Source organism: Aythya marila, assembly GCF_965140915.1.
Source record: "Aythya marila genome assembly, chromosome: W".
In the NCBI taxonomy this organism is placed as follows: Eukaryota; Metazoa; Chordata; class Aves; order Anseriformes; family Anatidae; genus Aythya; species Aythya marila.
This window is the reverse complement of record NC_139081.1, coordinates 3,004,253-3,021,618: the sequence shown is the minus strand read 5'-3', so window position 1 is coordinate 3,021,618 and position 17,366 is coordinate 3,004,253. Positions and strand designations below refer to the sequence as shown.

The 17,366-nt window shown below is 47.1% G+C and overlaps 1 protein-coding gene across 1 annotated transcript in view; it reads right to left on the bottom strand.

Annotated features, from left to right (window-relative positions):
* Positions 1-17,366, bottom strand: part of LOC309889412 (transitional endoplasmic reticulum ATPase-like) — a 46,600-nt gene that overhangs the window by 3,226 nt on the left and 26,008 nt on the right. The window contains exons 8-13 of the mRNA XM_082782227.1: positions 5,009-5,142; positions 4,651-4,786; positions 2,977-3,089; positions 2,164-2,328; positions 1,936-2,058; positions 743-955 (exon numbers count right to left, since the gene is read on the bottom strand). Coding sequence (XP_082638353.1) covers positions 743-955; positions 1,936-2,058; positions 2,164-2,328; positions 2,977-3,089; positions 4,651-4,786; positions 5,009-5,142 — 884 coding nt within the window. The remainder of the gene's footprint in view (positions 1-742; positions 956-1,935; positions 2,059-2,163; positions 2,329-2,976; positions 3,090-4,650; positions 4,787-5,008; positions 5,143-17,366) is intronic.

Genomic DNA, 17,366 nt, shown 5'->3' with positions numbered 1-17,366 from the left:
AGGAAAAAATTCTTTACAATCAGAGAATTCAAACATTAGCACGCAGGCCCACAGAGGTCTGTGATTCTCCATCCTTGGTTGCTAATGTACAAATCAACTAATACACACGAGACATACACAAACCAGACTTCCAAGTTATCTTCCTGCTCTGGACAAACAGTTGGAGCATATGGCCTCTGAGGTTCCTTCCTTCCCGACCTACATTTTCCTCTCTCATTCTCCTTCCTGCTTTGCTCTTTCAGCAGCTTCCCTGACTACAACAGTGAGGATTCCCATGGCAATCCCTACGTGGGACAGGAGGTGACACTATCTACAGGGAACTGGGCAGCAGGAGGGGAACTCCTTTCTGTGCCATGCATATTGCAGGACAAGACCCTGTAGGATGTTTTGAAAATCTATAGAAGGTAATAGCTAATGAGGCATCAAAGTAAGTTTTCAAGGTATATTGAGGGTATTTATGTCACTCTAATGTCAGCCTCATGGCTAAGGCATTAGCACATGTATCATTCTGTAACAAAAGATGCAAACTGTAATGGGAGAAAGAACATGTAAATAGCTATGTTCCCAAACAGGATTAATTCCCTAACATCAAGAAAGCAGCCCCTGCTCACAGTGCAAGTGAAGAAAACACAAAAAAAAAATACACAAATAAGAACTGGGCCAGTAAGACAGACACAGTGGAGACGATGTTCTGGGAGCATCTCAGCACAAACGTAGCACAGGGAGCAGAAGAAACACTTACCTTGTCAAAGATCTCACGCACGTTGGCTTCAGACTCTCCAAACCACATGGTGAGCAATTCTGGGCCCTTGATGGAAATGAAGTTTGCCTGGCATTCATTGGCAATGGCTTTGGCCAGAAGTGTCTTACCACAACCAGGTGGCCCATAGAACAGAACCCCCTTTGATGGAGTCATGCCAAATTTGAGGAACTTGTCCGGGTGCTCCACAGGATACTACAGGAGAACAACAAAAAATTCTTGTGATGAGCAGGCCTGTGCCTTGCCCCACCACAAACAGCATCTTAGATTTCTAGTGAGTTAAACGCAAGTTTCTGCCTGCTCAAGGCCACTAGAGTTTTTAGCTGGGGACTGGTTTGAAAATCACCACAGCTCAATTGCAAAGCTGCCCTAAAAAGCCTATTTATCCCTAAGAACTAAGCACCAGTTTGGGTAGTTTTCCAGCACACTTAACCCCAGCTTCGTTCTGCCCTGCAGAAGCAAAAGGGAACAGCTCATTATCCAACCTAGTCAGCTCTGCCCTCCAGAGACACACAAGGTGTCTGATGTGAGCATTTATCCTCAGCAGCAAGGTCAGAGCTAGGTGATGGTTTAACACCAGAAAATTAGACTTCTATTTATTTATTATTAACTCACAGACACATTGCCTCTATAGTGACAACTGAGAGCAGGGATGTATCAGAAAGAAACCATCTTGATGCAGACACCAGAAGTTTCCAGACATTCATGACTTTTTGTCTCCCTTCACAGAATGCTTCTCAATCTTTTTTCACCTGTCCTGATGGTAACATCAATAAAAAGCCCTTTGGAAGCTCACTGCATGAGAATCTTTGTTCACCTTCTGGCAGATAAAGCCACCATGTAACAGAATTCTCAGCATTGGTCCCATTGCTTTGCTGACTTCCACTTATGAGAGGCAGAACTACTGCATTTCTGCATTAAGCACAAGACACATGAAAGATATCATCATACACTCACTCAACTAAGGAAAGTCTGATGCTGCTTCCTAGCACCTTCCTCTCCCTAAGTTCACTAAGATGGAACACCATGGTATTTTCAGTCCATTACAAACAGTTATCATAAAAACTGCATTTATCCTGTTCACAGTCCAAACAGGAATATGAAGAGGTTCTGGATTTTACCACCATAATTATTACTTAAGCTGACTAGGCAAAAAATCAGCTGGAAATGCTTACCTGTACAAGCTCCTGGAGTTCTCTCTTTACATCTTCTAGACCACCAATATCTTCCCAGGTAACTTGTGGCACCTCCACCACAGTCTCCCGAAGAGCAGAAGGGTTGCTCTGGCTCAGAGCCCACTATCATTAGAAGAAACGTCATTAAATAATGCTATCATGTCGTGCTCACATGCTTCAGATAAACAATTAGACATTGCACCTAAAAGAGGGGCACTCTTGCATTACCCTGAAGTCATCCATGGTCACAGCCAGTGAGTTCATCACTTCAGCATCGATGGTTTCATCTTCTAGGTCTATGAGATCCATCTTCTTTCTGATAGCCTGAAGAGCAGCTTCTGAGCAAAGAGCAGCCAAGTCAGCACCAACATGTCCATGGGTCTCATTTGCCACCTGAAAGCAAAGCACTGACTATGACTCACAGGGACACAAGCAAGCACTCTGCATGCTCTGGTGACTCACTCAGAGGTGCAATGAAACTTTGGAGGACATAAACATCAGTGTTCCACTGTGGGTTCAAGAGACGAGTGCCACCACATATTTAACAGGCAGAGACACTGCTGTTCCACCTCCCACTTGAGATCAAAGTTGCAACTGGAATTCAGATGGCACAACACAGAAAGATAACCCAAGATTGGAGTTCTTCATTCAGGACAGAAATAACAGGAAACAACTGAGTTTACATGCGGTATCCCATGTCACCACAACACTCACACCTCCCTGAGAGCTGTTTTAGGTTTACTAGTAGAATACCACAGCAAACAAACCCAGGACAGTGGCAAGGCATGTGCAGACTGGACTGATACACACTTGTATCATAATCTTAACCATGCCACTTTTAGCTAGTGAGCAAGGATTTTTGGTCATCGGTAAACTAGTTGGAAGGAAGCCCAGAGATCACATGTTCACCCACTTTCACACTGTCCTAAATGAGCAACTACATTTACACGATCAAAGCCGTAACAACTCTGCCACTACAAAACACAGCATCAGCTAATGTTAGCCTGCAGAGAGAAGCTTTCCCAACAGCATTTTGCTCACCTGTTCCAGATCCACATCATCAGCAAGTTTCATATTTTTTGTGTGGATCTGCAGGATCTCCAGGCGCCCAGTTGCATCTGGGATACCGATATCTACCTCTCTGTCAAAACGACCTGGGAAGTACAAAACATATGTTGAGCTGCTGATTCTGCAAACCAAAGGAGCTGCAGTTGCTGTCTTCCTCTGACTGAACGACATAATGACAAGCCACACAGACATAATTTCAGAAAATGCCACGAGTTTTGGGTTTCTCTACAGCATGTATCAGCATAGTTGCAGAGTCAGAAAGGAAGAAAGGCCTTAGCCATTTAGGAAAAGTGGAACTACTGTATTAACTAGACTTCAAGACTACAAAAAGCAGAGTACTACTGGTTTAGCAACGTTTTCCAAGCTTCATTTATAGGAAGGGATACTTCCCCTAACCAACATACCATGAGGCATTTTTGTTTACTTCCACCTTTGTGTCCTCAGCATAAGAGTATGCGAATTCTGAGAGACAGATTTAGTTTTTTAGAACTTCCTACAGTAATCATCATAGCAAAAGCCAGGTGGTGAAAGAAAAAAAATGCCCCATTATCTGGGGAGGCAGGAAACCTATATATTACTGTGATATTAACTAAGGTACATACACCTATCATTTGCCTCTAGTCATGCCTCTATACACTAAAGATGCTCTTTTCTCCTGCAAGCTTGACAGGTTTGCCGTTACACACTTTACCAACTGCTCATACACCAGACATTCGTTCACACTGTAGAGTTTTGAAAACATGGAGCTTGGAAACTACCAGACTCCTCATTAATAAAAGGGAAGTCAGACAATTCTTCTACAACCTGAGGCACACACATCCCCTCAAGCAGCCATTTACTCCTTCAGTGTGTCCTGAGCTAGCCTCACCTAATAGAGACTACCACGTGATTTCAAAGTATTTTGTTCTTTCTACAAGTTCTAACCTAATAAGACAGAAAATTATTTCAAAGGCCAGAAGCCTAGAAATTAATTACAAAGCAGCAGCTAGACACAAATCAATAGTCTATGAAATACACAGAAGACGTGTATTTACACGTCTTACATGTGTAAGACATGTGACTCAATCTTTACAAGGCCCCCAAAGCATAGTCTGTAACAAAGCATCTGATTGTATCGGGTTTACACGGCATGGGCTTGGTAGCAGGGGGGCTGCAGAGGTGGCCTCTGTGAGCAGAGCCCAGCAGCTGCCCCATGGAAGAGAGGAGCCAGCTCCAGATACTCAGAAAGGGACCCACTGCTGGCCAGAACTGAACCAAGTTCAATAAGTGACGTTATTTGTGCCTCTGGGAGAGCATATTTTAAAATGAGAAAAAAAATGTTCAGGGGAGGACACAGAAGAGGGTGGATATGGGGGGACAGTGTTTCTAGTTTGCTTCTAGTTTCCCACTTTTTAGTTTCCCACAGTGTTTGTCTGCTAATGATAGGCAATAAATTACATTAATCTCCCTATGCTGAGTCTGTTTTGCCCATAATGATAATTGGTGAGTGATCTCCCTGTCCTTATCTCAACCCTTGAGCCCTTTCCATCATATTTTCTCTCCCTTTTCCTTTGAGGAGGGGTGAGAGAGCGGTTGTGGAGGAACTCAGCTGCATAGCAGGGTAAAACCACCACAGTGATACAGAAAACAGATGACAGTCCTGGTTACCAAATCGCCTGAGTGCTGGGTCAATGCTGTTAGGTCTGTTGGTAGCTGCCATAACGATCACATGTGCTCTCTGTTTCAGTCCATCCATAAGAGTCAACAGCTGAGACACTATGCGACGTTCCACCTCTCCATGCGTCTACAAAGAGACAAAACAATTATTAGACTAAAAGCTCTACAGCACAGGAGCTGGACATTAGAGACACAAGCTGCTAACAAACATTGTGAACTGTCTATGATTCTTCTCATGCCTGAGTTCAAGCATAAACTGCTGCTTTACCCTGTACTCAGACAGATTCATGCCAGCTGACACCAAAAAGGGTGTACAGACACTTCATTACCTCCTACAGGCTATATTTACCTTCTCTCTCTTAGGAGCAATGGCATCCAGTTCATCAATGAAGATGATGGCAGGAGCATTCTTTTCAGCTTCTTCAAATGCTTTCCTCAGGTTGCTCTCAGACTCACCAGCCAGCTTGCTCATGATCTCAGGACCTGAAAAACAGCAGCACTGTGGCACCCCAAAGAGACACAGCTAGCCTCAAGGCATGCAGGTGATTTTTTTAAGTACAACATTTAGCTGAGAGTATCTGTATTTCAAGCCAAAGCAAACACTTTCAACCAAGTTCACCAAATTTGCAGCTGAACAGGCAAGAACAGAATGCAGAATTACTTCCTATCATTATTCTGGTGTGTTCAATTTAACAGAATGCAATACTAGTCAGTGAGCCACCTTTAGCTGCCTCTTTTCTTACCCTATTTCACACTTGGTGAGCTTCTCCGTAATGTGCCACTACACACTGCTAATGCCAGTCTTAGCTTGCAAAAGAAGCAATCAAATTATATGGTGATAAATTATCAGGGTAGGGAAGGAAAAAGTTGTAAGATACTGAAGCTGTCTTTAGCTTGCATTACATGGGTACACATTTACCTCTGTAAGATCCTATAAATGAGTTCCAAAACAAAACAAAGCAAAAAAAAAAAAAAAAAAAAAAAAGCAGCCTGACCAAAAAAACAAAACAAAACAAAACTCAATCCCAGAAGGAACACAGCAGTCACAGCAGTCCCCTGAGATTTCCTACAACTGCTGACCCTAATGCTTACAGATATATTCTCTTTAGAATTTTCCATCATGATGATAGGAGTGGTCACAAAGAGAAAGCAAGCTCTTTCTGAAAAATACGAGGAAAAGAAACCTGACCCTCAGGATGCAAAGTTGCTGTAGCCAACTGAAGTGAACCAGCTGCAGAGCCACTGGCACAGGCAGATACCAGACTTTCACTTCAAGTAACTCACAAATTCACACCAGTTCTGCTTAAAGCACTGCCTGCAGCTGCAGGCTTGGGACAGGCAAACAGAGAAAGCATCACTAATTCTGACAATGAATGTTACTTTTATTATGCACCAGAAGTACAAGTCTCTAAAGGCTAGCTTAGTAGCATACAGTGACACCTTCCACAGACTTAGGAAGCAGATGACAAGGGTGACATATGGTTAGGAACAGCCCATTTACTTCTGACATCTTGAGATAAAAAGCAAGGCAGTTCCCTACTGCTGGTCTCTGCTATGTTGTGCTGTACAATCCACTTCTTCCACCTTCATGGATCTGATTGAAATCAGGGAAGAAAAGCAGCGCTCCTCAAGTACAAACATTTGGTTATTCCAGCACTGATTGTAAAATGGAACAGAAAAGCAGCGAGGAAAATTCAGAATCTGGTCTTCAATGGCCATAAACCAGTATCTACCTCAACTGCTACAGGTAAGAGTGAACAATATGAGGTTTTGTCACTTGTAGGTAAGTTCCAAGGTACTCATTATAGCTTTCAGGAATGTTTTAAATGTGTTAACATTTTATTTAATGTTATGTGAAACAAAACAGGTCTTGTGCTGTACTTGAAGGAAAAAGAACTGCAGTGCAGACCAGATTCTTTTCTGAATAAAACATGCTGGCAGCAACAGAAATGAGTAAATGAGTGTTCTATGCCCATATACATAGAATAATCTTACTGCTTCCCTCCTAGCTCTGCCCCTACCAATATAAACACTCAGCTAGACAGACTCCAAATTCCTTTTTTTTTTTTTTTTTTTTAACGAAGACCTCATACAGATTGGCTGCAGCGAGGGCTCCTGGCAGGGAGACGAATGGAGCCAACCCTTAAACCACCCCAGTAACACAGCACAGAGCCGCTTGGTCAGAACCACAGCACAAGAGGAAAGGGGTTGGACCCTTGTCTCAGCTCGAAGCAGAAAGAGACATTTGCCCCCAACACCGACAGTGCCACCAACCCCCACAGTGTCCCTGGGTAATAGATTTGAGGCTCTCAGGCAGGAAAAGGAAGAGGTTGAGGGTCTGGACAGTAGTCCAAACCCAGGAAGCAACCCTGAGAACTGTGTTTAAGCGACTGGGGGAAGTACCAAGAATAGGGATCGGGGCCAGATGGGGCACTGCATCACAACGAGTGCCACAAAAAAAGAGCAGAGAGTCTTAGTGATCAGAGACTTCTTGCTGAGGGGCACTGAGGCTCCCATTTGTCACCCAGATAACCTATCCAGAGAGGTGTGCTGTCTTCCTGGGGCACTGTCGTGGTTTAACCCGGCTGGCAGCTAAACACCACGCAGCCGTTCGCTCACCCTCCCCCCTCCCTCTCTGGGACGGGGGAGAGAAATGGAAAGTGAAGCCCGTGAGTTGAGATAAAGACAGTTTAATAAGACAGGAAAATAATAATAATAATAATAATAATGATGATACAATGGTGATAATACGAAAGTAATAATAGTATGTACAAACAAGTGATGCACAATGCAATTGCTCACCACCCGCTGACCGATGCCCAGCCTAACCCCGAGCAGTCCGGCCCCCTCCCCCCGGCTAGCCACCCCTATATATTGTTTAGCATGACGTCAGATGGTATGGAATACCCCTTTGGCTAGTTTGGGTCACCTGTCCTGGGTCTGTCCCCTCCCAGCTCTTACTGCACCCCCCAGCCTGCCCGTTGGCAGGACAGAGCAAAGGCTGAGATGTCCTTGGCTTAGTATAAGCACTGCTCTGCAACAATTAAAGCATCGGGGTGTTATCAGCACTCTTCTCATTCTAAGCCAAAACACAGCATTCCACCAGCTACTAGGAAGAAAATTAATTCTGTGCTAACTGAAACCAGGACATCTATCCACCCCTTATTCCATACCATTTATGTCATGCTCAGGTTACACTCTTTTCCATACATTCTAATTAGTCACCTATAGTAATCATGGTAGTGATAATATACAGTATAATATACTATTTAACATGGTGCAATTCAGTTCATGGGCTATTCTCACCCAGTATTAAATCTCCTTGAGGTACACACCGGACCTCTCCGTTCTTTTGCATTACCCACCAAGTATATCCAGGTCCCTGAGCGAAAACAATTCCACGAATAGGTTTGCCTTTTCCTGAGGCAGGAGTAGCCCAGACTGTTTTACCCAGCATATTTTTTACATGCACTACAGGAACTTTATCCCCATCTACAGTACGTAACAGGTTTGATTGGGCAGGTCCAGCTCGGTTGGTAGATCCCCTAGTATTGACTAACCAGGTGGCCTTTGCCAAATGCGTATCCCAGTTTTTGAACGTCCCAGCGCCCATTGCTTTCAAGGTAGTCTTTAACAGGCCATTGTATCGTTCAACTTTCCCGGAGGCTGGTGCATGATAGGGGATGTGATACACCCATTCAATACCATGTTCTTTGGCCCAAGTGTCTATAAGGTTGTTTCGGAAGTGAGTCCCATTGTCTGATTCTATTCTTTCTGGGGTGCCATGTCGCCATAGGACTTGCTTTTCAAGGCCCAGGATGGTGTTCCGGGCGGTAGCATGAGGCACAGGATATGTTTCCAGCCATCCGGTGGTTGCTTCCACCATTGTAAGTACGTGGCGCTTGCCATTGCGAGTTTGAGGGAGTGTGATGTAATCAATCTGCCAGGCCTCTCCATATTTATATTTCAGCCATCGTCCTCCATACCAAAGAGGCTTTGACCGTTTGGCTTGCTTGATTGCAGCACATGTTTCACAGTCATGAATAACCTGTGCTATAGCGTCCATGGTCAAGTCCACCCCTCGATCACGAGCCCATCTGTATGTTGCATCTCTACCTTGATGGCCTGAGGTGTCATGGGCCCATCGGGCTATAAATAATTCACCTTTATGCTGCCAATCCAGGTCCACCTGAGCTACTTCAATCTTAGCAGCCTGATCCACCTGCTGGTTGTTTTGATGTTCTTCAGTAGCCCGATTCTTGGGCACATGAGCATCTACGTGGCGTACTTTCACAGCCAGGTTCTCTACCCGAGCAGCAATATCTTGCCACAATGCAGCAGCCCAGATAGGTTTGCCCCTACGCTGCCAGTTGTTTTGCTTCCATTGCTGTAACCATCCCCACAGGGCATTTGCTACCATCCATGAATCGGTGTAGAGATAGAGAACTGGCCATTTTTCTCGTTCAGCAATGTCTAAAGCCAGCTGAATGGCTTTCACTTCTGCAAACTGACTCGATTCACCTTCTCCCTCAGCAGCTTCTGCAACTCGTCGCGTAGGACTCCATACAGCAGCCTTCCATCTCCGATGCTTCCCCACAATACGACAGGACCCATCAGTGAACAGGGCATATTTCTTTTCATTCTCTGGCAACTGGTTGTACAGTGGGGCTTCTTCAGCACGACCCACCTCCTCCTCTGATGATATCCCAAAGTATTTGCCTTCTGGCCAGTCCATGATCACTTCCAATATTCCTGGGCGACTGGGGTTTCCTATTCGAGCCCGCTGAGTAATCAGTGCAACCCACTTGCTCCATGTAGCATCAGTTGCATGATGCGTAGAGGGGACCCTTCCCTTGAACATCCAGCCTAGTACCGGTAATCGGGGTGCTAGGAGGAGCTGCGCTTCAGTACCGACCACCTCCGAAGCAGATCGAACTCCTTCATATGCTGCCAATATCTCCTTTTCAGTTGGAGTATAGCGGGCCTCAGATCCTCTGTATCCCCGACTCCAAAACCCCAGAGGCCGACCTCGAGTTTCCCCAGGTTCTTTCTGCCAGAGGCTCCAGGTGGGGCCGTTCTCCCCGGCTGCAGTGTAGAGCACATTCTTTACATCTGGTCCTGTTCGAACTGGCCCAAGGGCTACTGCATGGACTATTTCCTGCTTGATTTGTTCAAAGGCTTGTCGTTGTTCAGGGCCCCATTCAAACTCATTCTTCTTACGAGTTACTTGGTAGAGTGGGTTTACAATCAGACTGTAATTTGGGATGTGCATTCTCCAAAACCCCACAACACCTAGGAAAGTCTGTGTTTCTTTTTTGTTAGTTGGTGGAGACATAGCTGTTATTTTGTTGATCACATCCATTGGGATTTGACGACGTCCATCTTGCCATTTTATTCCTAAAAACTGGATCTCCCGTGCAGGTCCTTTGACTTTATTTTGTTTTATGGCAAAACCGGCTTTCAGAAGGATTTGGACTATTTTCTTCCCTTTCTCGAAAACTTCCTCTGCTGTGTCACCCCACACAATAATGTCATCGATGTACTGCAGGTGTTCAGGAGCTTCCCCCTGCTCTAGCGCAGACTGGATCAGCCCATGGCAAATGGTAGGGCTGTGTTTCCACCCCTGGGGCAGCCTATTCCAGGTATATTGGACTCCCCTCCAAGTGAAGGCAAATTGTGGCCTGCACTCTGCTGCTAGAGGGATGGAGAAAAATGCATTAGCGATATCAATTGTGGCGTACCACTTGGCTGCCTTCGATTCAAGTTCATACTGAAGTTCCAGCATGTCTGGCACTGCAGCACTCAGTGGTGGCGTGACTTCGTTCAGGCCGCGATAGTCCACTGTTAGTCTCCACTCGCCATTAGACTTTCGCACTGGCCATATGGGACTATTGAAAGGTGAATGAGTCTTGCTGATCACTCCTTGGCTCTCCAATTGACGAATTAGCTTATGGATGGGAATCAGGGAGTCTCGGTTGGTGCGATATTGCCGCCGGTGCACAGTTGTGGTAGCAATTGGCACTTGCTGTTCTTCGACCCTAAGCAACCCCACAACAGAGGGGTCCTCTGAGAGACCAGGCAAGGTAGATAATTGTTTAATGCCCTCTGTCTCTAAGGCAGCAATACCAAAAGCCCACCGGAACCCTTTTGGGTCCTTGCAGTATCCTCTTCTAAGATAGTCTATGCCAAGGATACATGGAGCATCCGGACCAGTCACAATGCGGTGCTTTTCCCACTCATTCCCAGTCAGACTCACTTCAGCCTCCAATACAGTCAACTGCTGAGATCCCCCTGTCACTCCACAAATATAGATGGGCTCTGGTCCTTTATAGCTCGATGGCATTATAGTACATTGTGCACCGGTGTCTACTAAAGCCTTATACTTCTGTGCGCGTGATGTGCCAGGCCATCGAATCCACACAGTCCAATAAACTCGATTGTCCCTTTCCTCCCCCTGGCTGGAGGCAGGGCCCCCCTAATCCTGGTCAGAATCTTCCTCGTTTCTGTGTTTGAAGGACTGTCTGCTGGAAGTTGGAGCAGCAAACTTTTCGGAGAATCCCTTTTTCCTGATTGTTTTCTTTTGCAACTCACGTACCCGTGCCTCTAGGGTCGCGGTAGATTTTCCATCCCACTTTCTCATGTCCTCTCCATGGTCTCGTAAGTAAAACCACAGGGTGGCACGGGGTGAGTACCCACCATATCGTCTTCCTTGTGTGGGTGAACGCCTACCCCTGACAGCTGAGACACTGCTTTGTACAGGTGCGAAGGAGAATAATCTCTCTTCAAGTTGGTGAACCTTTTCAGAAAGTTTCTCCCAAGTGTTCTCCTTTGGTCGGTGGGCACTGGTTGGTTCAGGTGGGGAGGACAATAGATTCTCTTCAAGTTGGTGAACCTTTTCAGAAAGTTTCTCCACAGCTGAGACGCAGGCCTGTAAGGAAGAGGAGAGACTTTCTTCGTACTGCCGGAGTTGTTTAGCCGCTTCACCCACTGTGGGTTCCTCATCCTCTTTCCAGGCCATTATTGCCAATGAGCTGGCATATGATGATGGTGCACTCCGTACAAACTTCCGCCACATGGGTCGTGTACACTTGACTTCATCTGGATCTGTGGATGTTTGTTTGAGGTCTGGATCCTCATAAATCACTTCCCGTACGGCTAATTCCCTCAGGTACTGGATTCCCTTCTCCATAGTGGTCCACTTGCCTGGTAGACATAAAATATCTTCCTTGAAGGGATACCTTTCCCTCACAGCTGAGAGGAGACGCCTCCAGAGGCTGGTGGGTCGTGCTCCATCTGCAATTGCTTTGTCAATGCCGGCGTCTCGAGCAAGGGATCCCAGCCGCTTGGCTTCCCTGCCGTCTAATTCCACACAATTGGCTCCAGAGTCCCAGCACCGGAGCAGCCAGGTGACAAGCTGCTCACCTATACAGCGACCAAAATCTTTTCGCACATCTCGTAGCTCGCGCTCGTTTAGGCGTAAGCCAGGCCCCAGCATGTTACAATGATTTGTGTTACTTTGGAACTTCCCGAATCGCGACACCTTTTATTCAAGCATTCTGCCAGTTTTTGAGGATTTTGCACTTGTTCAGGGGTGAATTTCCAAAACACTGGGGGTGCCAACTGGTCTAGATGCCTGCCCATATCCTCCCATACTCCCTGCCACCCACAACTATACTGCCTCCGGGCAGATCTCCGGATGAGCTTCCTAAGTAGTTGTTTAACTTTAAGCAGAACCTGAAGTGCATTCAGGAGGCAGAACAACAGGACTATGCTGGTCTGAGTATCCCAAGGATATTCAATATCTTGGAGAGCTATTGTAATAAACTCGGAGGATAAGAGGGTGGTGAAGGAGGAAGGGAGAGTGATCAAGGAGGGTACAGGGGTGGTGAAGGAGAAAGGGAGAGTGATCAAGTAAGAAAAATTATCTTCCCCTTTCCCCTCCACAGATTGACTCCCTAATGAAAAAAGGCAACAGATACAATTGCTAATAGTTTCCAAAATACAGTTTCCAAAGTATAGAATCGAAGATGTTACTGAGTACAAATACCAGGTTAGAGTCATGGCCAGATATTTCATCATCTCATAAGCCACTGATACAACACACAGTACCATAATGGTCTGAAACCAGGGCCCGGAGAGGATAAACAACATGACAGAGAGCACATACGGAAAATAACGTGCTATAATACTCAATTTGGAAAACAGGCGCAGCACAGTTGAGATTAAAGCAATCAGCATTATGACAAGTGACTATTAAGCAGGTCTAATACTTATACCAATTTTAGTTTAACACACTCTGGTCAGATCTGCCGTTATCTCAACCTTTCGTGCCCCACGTTGGGCGCCAAAAAGACTGTCGTGGTTTAACCCGGCTGGCAGCTAAACACCACGCAGCCGTTCGCTCACCCTCCCCCCTCCCTCTCTGGGACGGGGGAGAGAAATGGAAAGTGAAGCCCGTGAGTTGAGATAAAGACAGTTTAATAAGACAGGAAAATAATAATAATAATAATAATAATGATGATACAATGGTGATAATACGAAAGTAATAATAGTATGTACAAACAAGTGATGCACAATGCAATTGCTCACCACCCGCTGACCGATGCCCAGCCTAACCCCGAGCAGTCCGGCCCCCTCCCCCCGGCTAGCCACCCCTATATATTGTTTAGCATGACGTCAGATGGTATGGAATACCCCTTTGGCTAGTTTGGGTCACCTGTCCTGGGTCTGTCCCCTCCCAGCTCTTACTGCACCCCCCAGCCTGCCCGTTGGCAGGACAGAGCAAAGGCTGAGATGTCCTTGGCTTAGTATAAGCACTGCTCTGCAACAATTAAAGCATCGGGGTGTTATCAGCACTCTTCTCATTCTAAGCCAAAACACAGCATTCCACCAGCTACTAGGAAGAAAATTAATTCTGTGCTAACTGAAACCAGGACAGGCACATGTCCAGAAATGTTAGGAAGGCTCTGCCACAGCTCATTAAACCAGAGGATTACTATCCTCCTGCTGTCATTCAGGTTGGATCCTGGGAAGCTGCAACTAGAAAAATGAGGGATATTAAAAAGGACTTTGCATCCCTGGGAAGGTCGTTGAAGGCATATGGGGTGCAGGTAGTGTTCTCCTCTGGGTGACTGGGACCCAGAAAGGAGGAGGAGAATGGGACAGGTGAACGACTGGCTGAGGGGCTGGTGTCTGGACCAAGGATTTGGGTATTTTGATCTTGGGCAGTCCTTTGAGAAGCCAGGTATGTGGGCTGCTGACCGACTCCAACTCAGCAAGTGGGGCACAAGTGTGTTGGGGAGCAAGCTCTCCGGGCTGATTACCAGGGCTTTAAACTAGGTTTGACGGGGGAAGGGAGGGGAGCTAAAAGTGACAGAGAAGGGCTGGGGGAAGTTGTCACTGCTGTCACTGTTGACGATAGTAGGGAAAAACCTCTGAGTTGTCCCATAGGATTGTCTGAGGGCTCCTCAGAGAAGGTAATGATCCTGATACCCCATCCAGAATCTTCTTCTTGCATCCCTCCAGGGGTAACTGTGCCTGCTGCTTCCCTAAAGTGCCTGTATACCAACGCATGGAGCATGGGAAATGAACAGGATGAGCTTGAGATCTGTTTGGTCACAGGGCCACGATCTCATGGCAATCACAGAGACATGGTGGGACAGCCCACATGACTGGAACGCTGTCATGGAGGGCTATGTCCTTCTTAGGAAAGACAGGCTGGGGAAGCAAGGGGGTGGGGTTGCCCTTTATGTGAGGGAGCAATTAGAGTGTACCCAGCTCCACCTGGGGGAGGGTGATGGACAAGTGGAGAGCTTGTGGGTAAGAATTAAGGGGTGGGCTGGTATGGGGGACACTGTTGTGGGGGTGTACTACCCCCACACCAGATCACCAGATCAAGAGGAGGAGGTCGATGAGGCCTTCTACAAGCAGCTGGTAGTAGCCTCACAATCCTGGGCACTGGTTCTCATGGGGGACTTCAATTATCCAGGCATCTGTTGGGTAAGCAACTTGGCCAGGTACGCGCAGTCCAAATGGTTCCTACAATGAGCTGAAGACAATATTCTGATGCAGGTGGTGGAGGAGCTGATGAGGCGGGGGATGCTCCTGGACCTTGTCCTTACCAACAGGGATGGGCTTGTTAGGGATGTGAAGGTTGGGGGCAGCTTGGGATGCAGTGACCATGAGATGGTGGAGTTCAAGATGGAACTTGGTGGAAGAAGTAAGGCTAAAAGCAGGATTGCTACCCTGGACTTTCGGAGAGCCAACTTCGACCTCTTCCGGGACCTGCTTGGGAGTATCTCATGGGCTAGGTTGCTAGAAGGCAAGGGTGCATGTGAGAGCTGGGCTACATTTAAGCAGCACTTCTTCCAAGCTCAGGATCGGTGCATCCCGAAGAGTAGGAAATCGGGGAAGGGGGCAGGAAACCTGCGTGGATGAGCAAGGAGCTCATCGATAAGATCAAAAGGAAGAGGAAGGACTATGAAATGTGGAAAAAGGGCCTGTCCTTTTGGGAGGAGTATAGATGTGTTGTCAGGGCCTGCAGGGGTGTGGCAAGGAAGGCTAAAGCCCACCTAGAGATGAGGCTTGCAAAAGAGATAAAAGATAATAAGAAGGTTTTTTTTTTTTTTAAAGTATGTAAACAGTAAAAGGAAGACTAGGGATAATGTGGGTCCCTTGCTGAACGAGGGGGGTGTCCTGGTAACGGAATACGCCGAGAAGGTGGAGATAGTGAATGCTTTCTTGGCTTCATTCTTTGCTTCAAGGACTCCCCCTCCTGGGACTCCTCGACCCTGGAGGAAGGAGAAAGAGTCTGGGAAGTGGAGATCTCCCCCCTTGTTGACAAGGGAGTGGTTCGGGAGTGTCTGAGTGGGCTCAACGCACACAAATCCATGGGTCCCGATGGGATGCATCCACATGTGCTAAGGGTGTTGGCAGAGGTGATTGCCGAACTGCTCTCTATGATCTTTGAAAGGTCCTGGAGAACAGGACAGGTGCCTGAAGGCTGGAGGACAGCCAGTGTCACTCCAGTCGTCCAGAAGGGCAAGAAGGAGGATCCGGGAAACTACAGGCCAGTCAGTCTCACCTCTGTCCCTGGAAAGGTGTTGGAACAGCTTGTTCTGGATGCCATCTCCAAGCAATTGGAAGAGAAGAAGGTTATGAGGAGTAGTCAGCATGGATTCACCAAGGGGAAGTCATGCTCAACTGACCTCGTTGCCTTCTATGATGGCATCACCAGCTGGGTAGACGTGGGGAGAGCAGTGGATGTCATCTACCTTGACTTTAGCAAGGCTTTCGATACTGTCTCCCACGACATCCTGATAGCAAAGATGAGAAAGTGTGGGATAGAGGAGTGGACAGTGAGGTGGGTTGAGAACTGGCTGACTGGCCGAGCTCAGAGGGTGGTGATCGACAGCGTGGAGTCCGGCTGGAGGCCTGTGACTAGCAGTGTTCCCCAGGGTCGGTGCTGGGTCCGGTCTTGTTCAACATCTTCATTGACGACCTTGATGAGGGAATAGTGTCCACCCTCAGCAAGTATGCCAATGACACAAAGCTGGGAGGAGTGGCTGACACGCCAGAAGGCTGTGCTGCCATTCAGCGAGACCTGGACAGGCTGGAGAGCTGGTCAGGAAGAAACCAAATGAGGTTTAACAAGAGCAAGTGTAGAGTCCTGCACCTGGGAAGGAACAACCCGAAGTATCAGTACAGGCTGGGGGACGACCTGCTGGAGAGGAGCTCTGAGAAGGACCTGAGGGTCCTGGTGGACGACAGGTTGACCATGAGCCAGCAGTGTGCCCTGGTGGCCAAGAGGGCTAATGGGATCCTGGTATGCATTAAAAGGAGCGTGGCCAGCAGGTCAAGGGAGGTGATCCTCCCCCTCTACTCTGCCCTGGTCAGGCCTCACCTGGAGTACTGTGTCCAGTTCTGGGCTCCCCGGTACAAAAAAGACAGGGATCTCCTGGAAAGAGTCCAGGGGAGGGCCACAAAGATGATACAGGGCCTGGAGCATCTTCCTTATGAGGAAAGGCTGAGACCTGGGTCTGTTCAGCCTGGAGAAGAGAAGACTGAGAGGGGATCTCATCAATGTGTACAAATACCTGAGGTGTGGGAGACAGAGGGATTTGGCCAACCTCTTTTCAGTGGTTTGTGGGGACAGGACAAGGGGCAATGTCCACAAGATGGAGCACAGGAAGTTCTGTACCAACATGCGAAAGAACTTCTTCACAGTGAGGGTGACTGGAACAGGCTGCTCAGGGAGGTTGTGGAGTCTCCTTCTGTCACGTTAAGGGGTGTAGCTGATTAACTGTTATGGGCCCAGTCGGATTCAGGGTACTGAACTATTACAATCACAGATTGCACCAATAATGCATTAACCATCTGGGGTCCAGTCGGATATTCACCAATAACGCATTAACCGTCTGGGGGTCTGGTTGGATTCAGAACACTGAACTACCACGGTCATGGATTCACCAATAACGTATAGCCACCCTTACCCTAGTTGCACTTAATGAGAGCTATAACAATGCAATCAAGTATGGTTTATTACAGCAACAGATAACCAGGTTCTTTTGGATTGCTGGCGACAGTGACTGTCTGCAAAAGCAAGCTAGCATGCATGAAATACACAGGTGTTACAGGTGTGCAGCCTAGAAATAAACACGTTAAAAGGATCAAAGACTCTAGAGAGATTTATAAGCAAGTATTCAGAT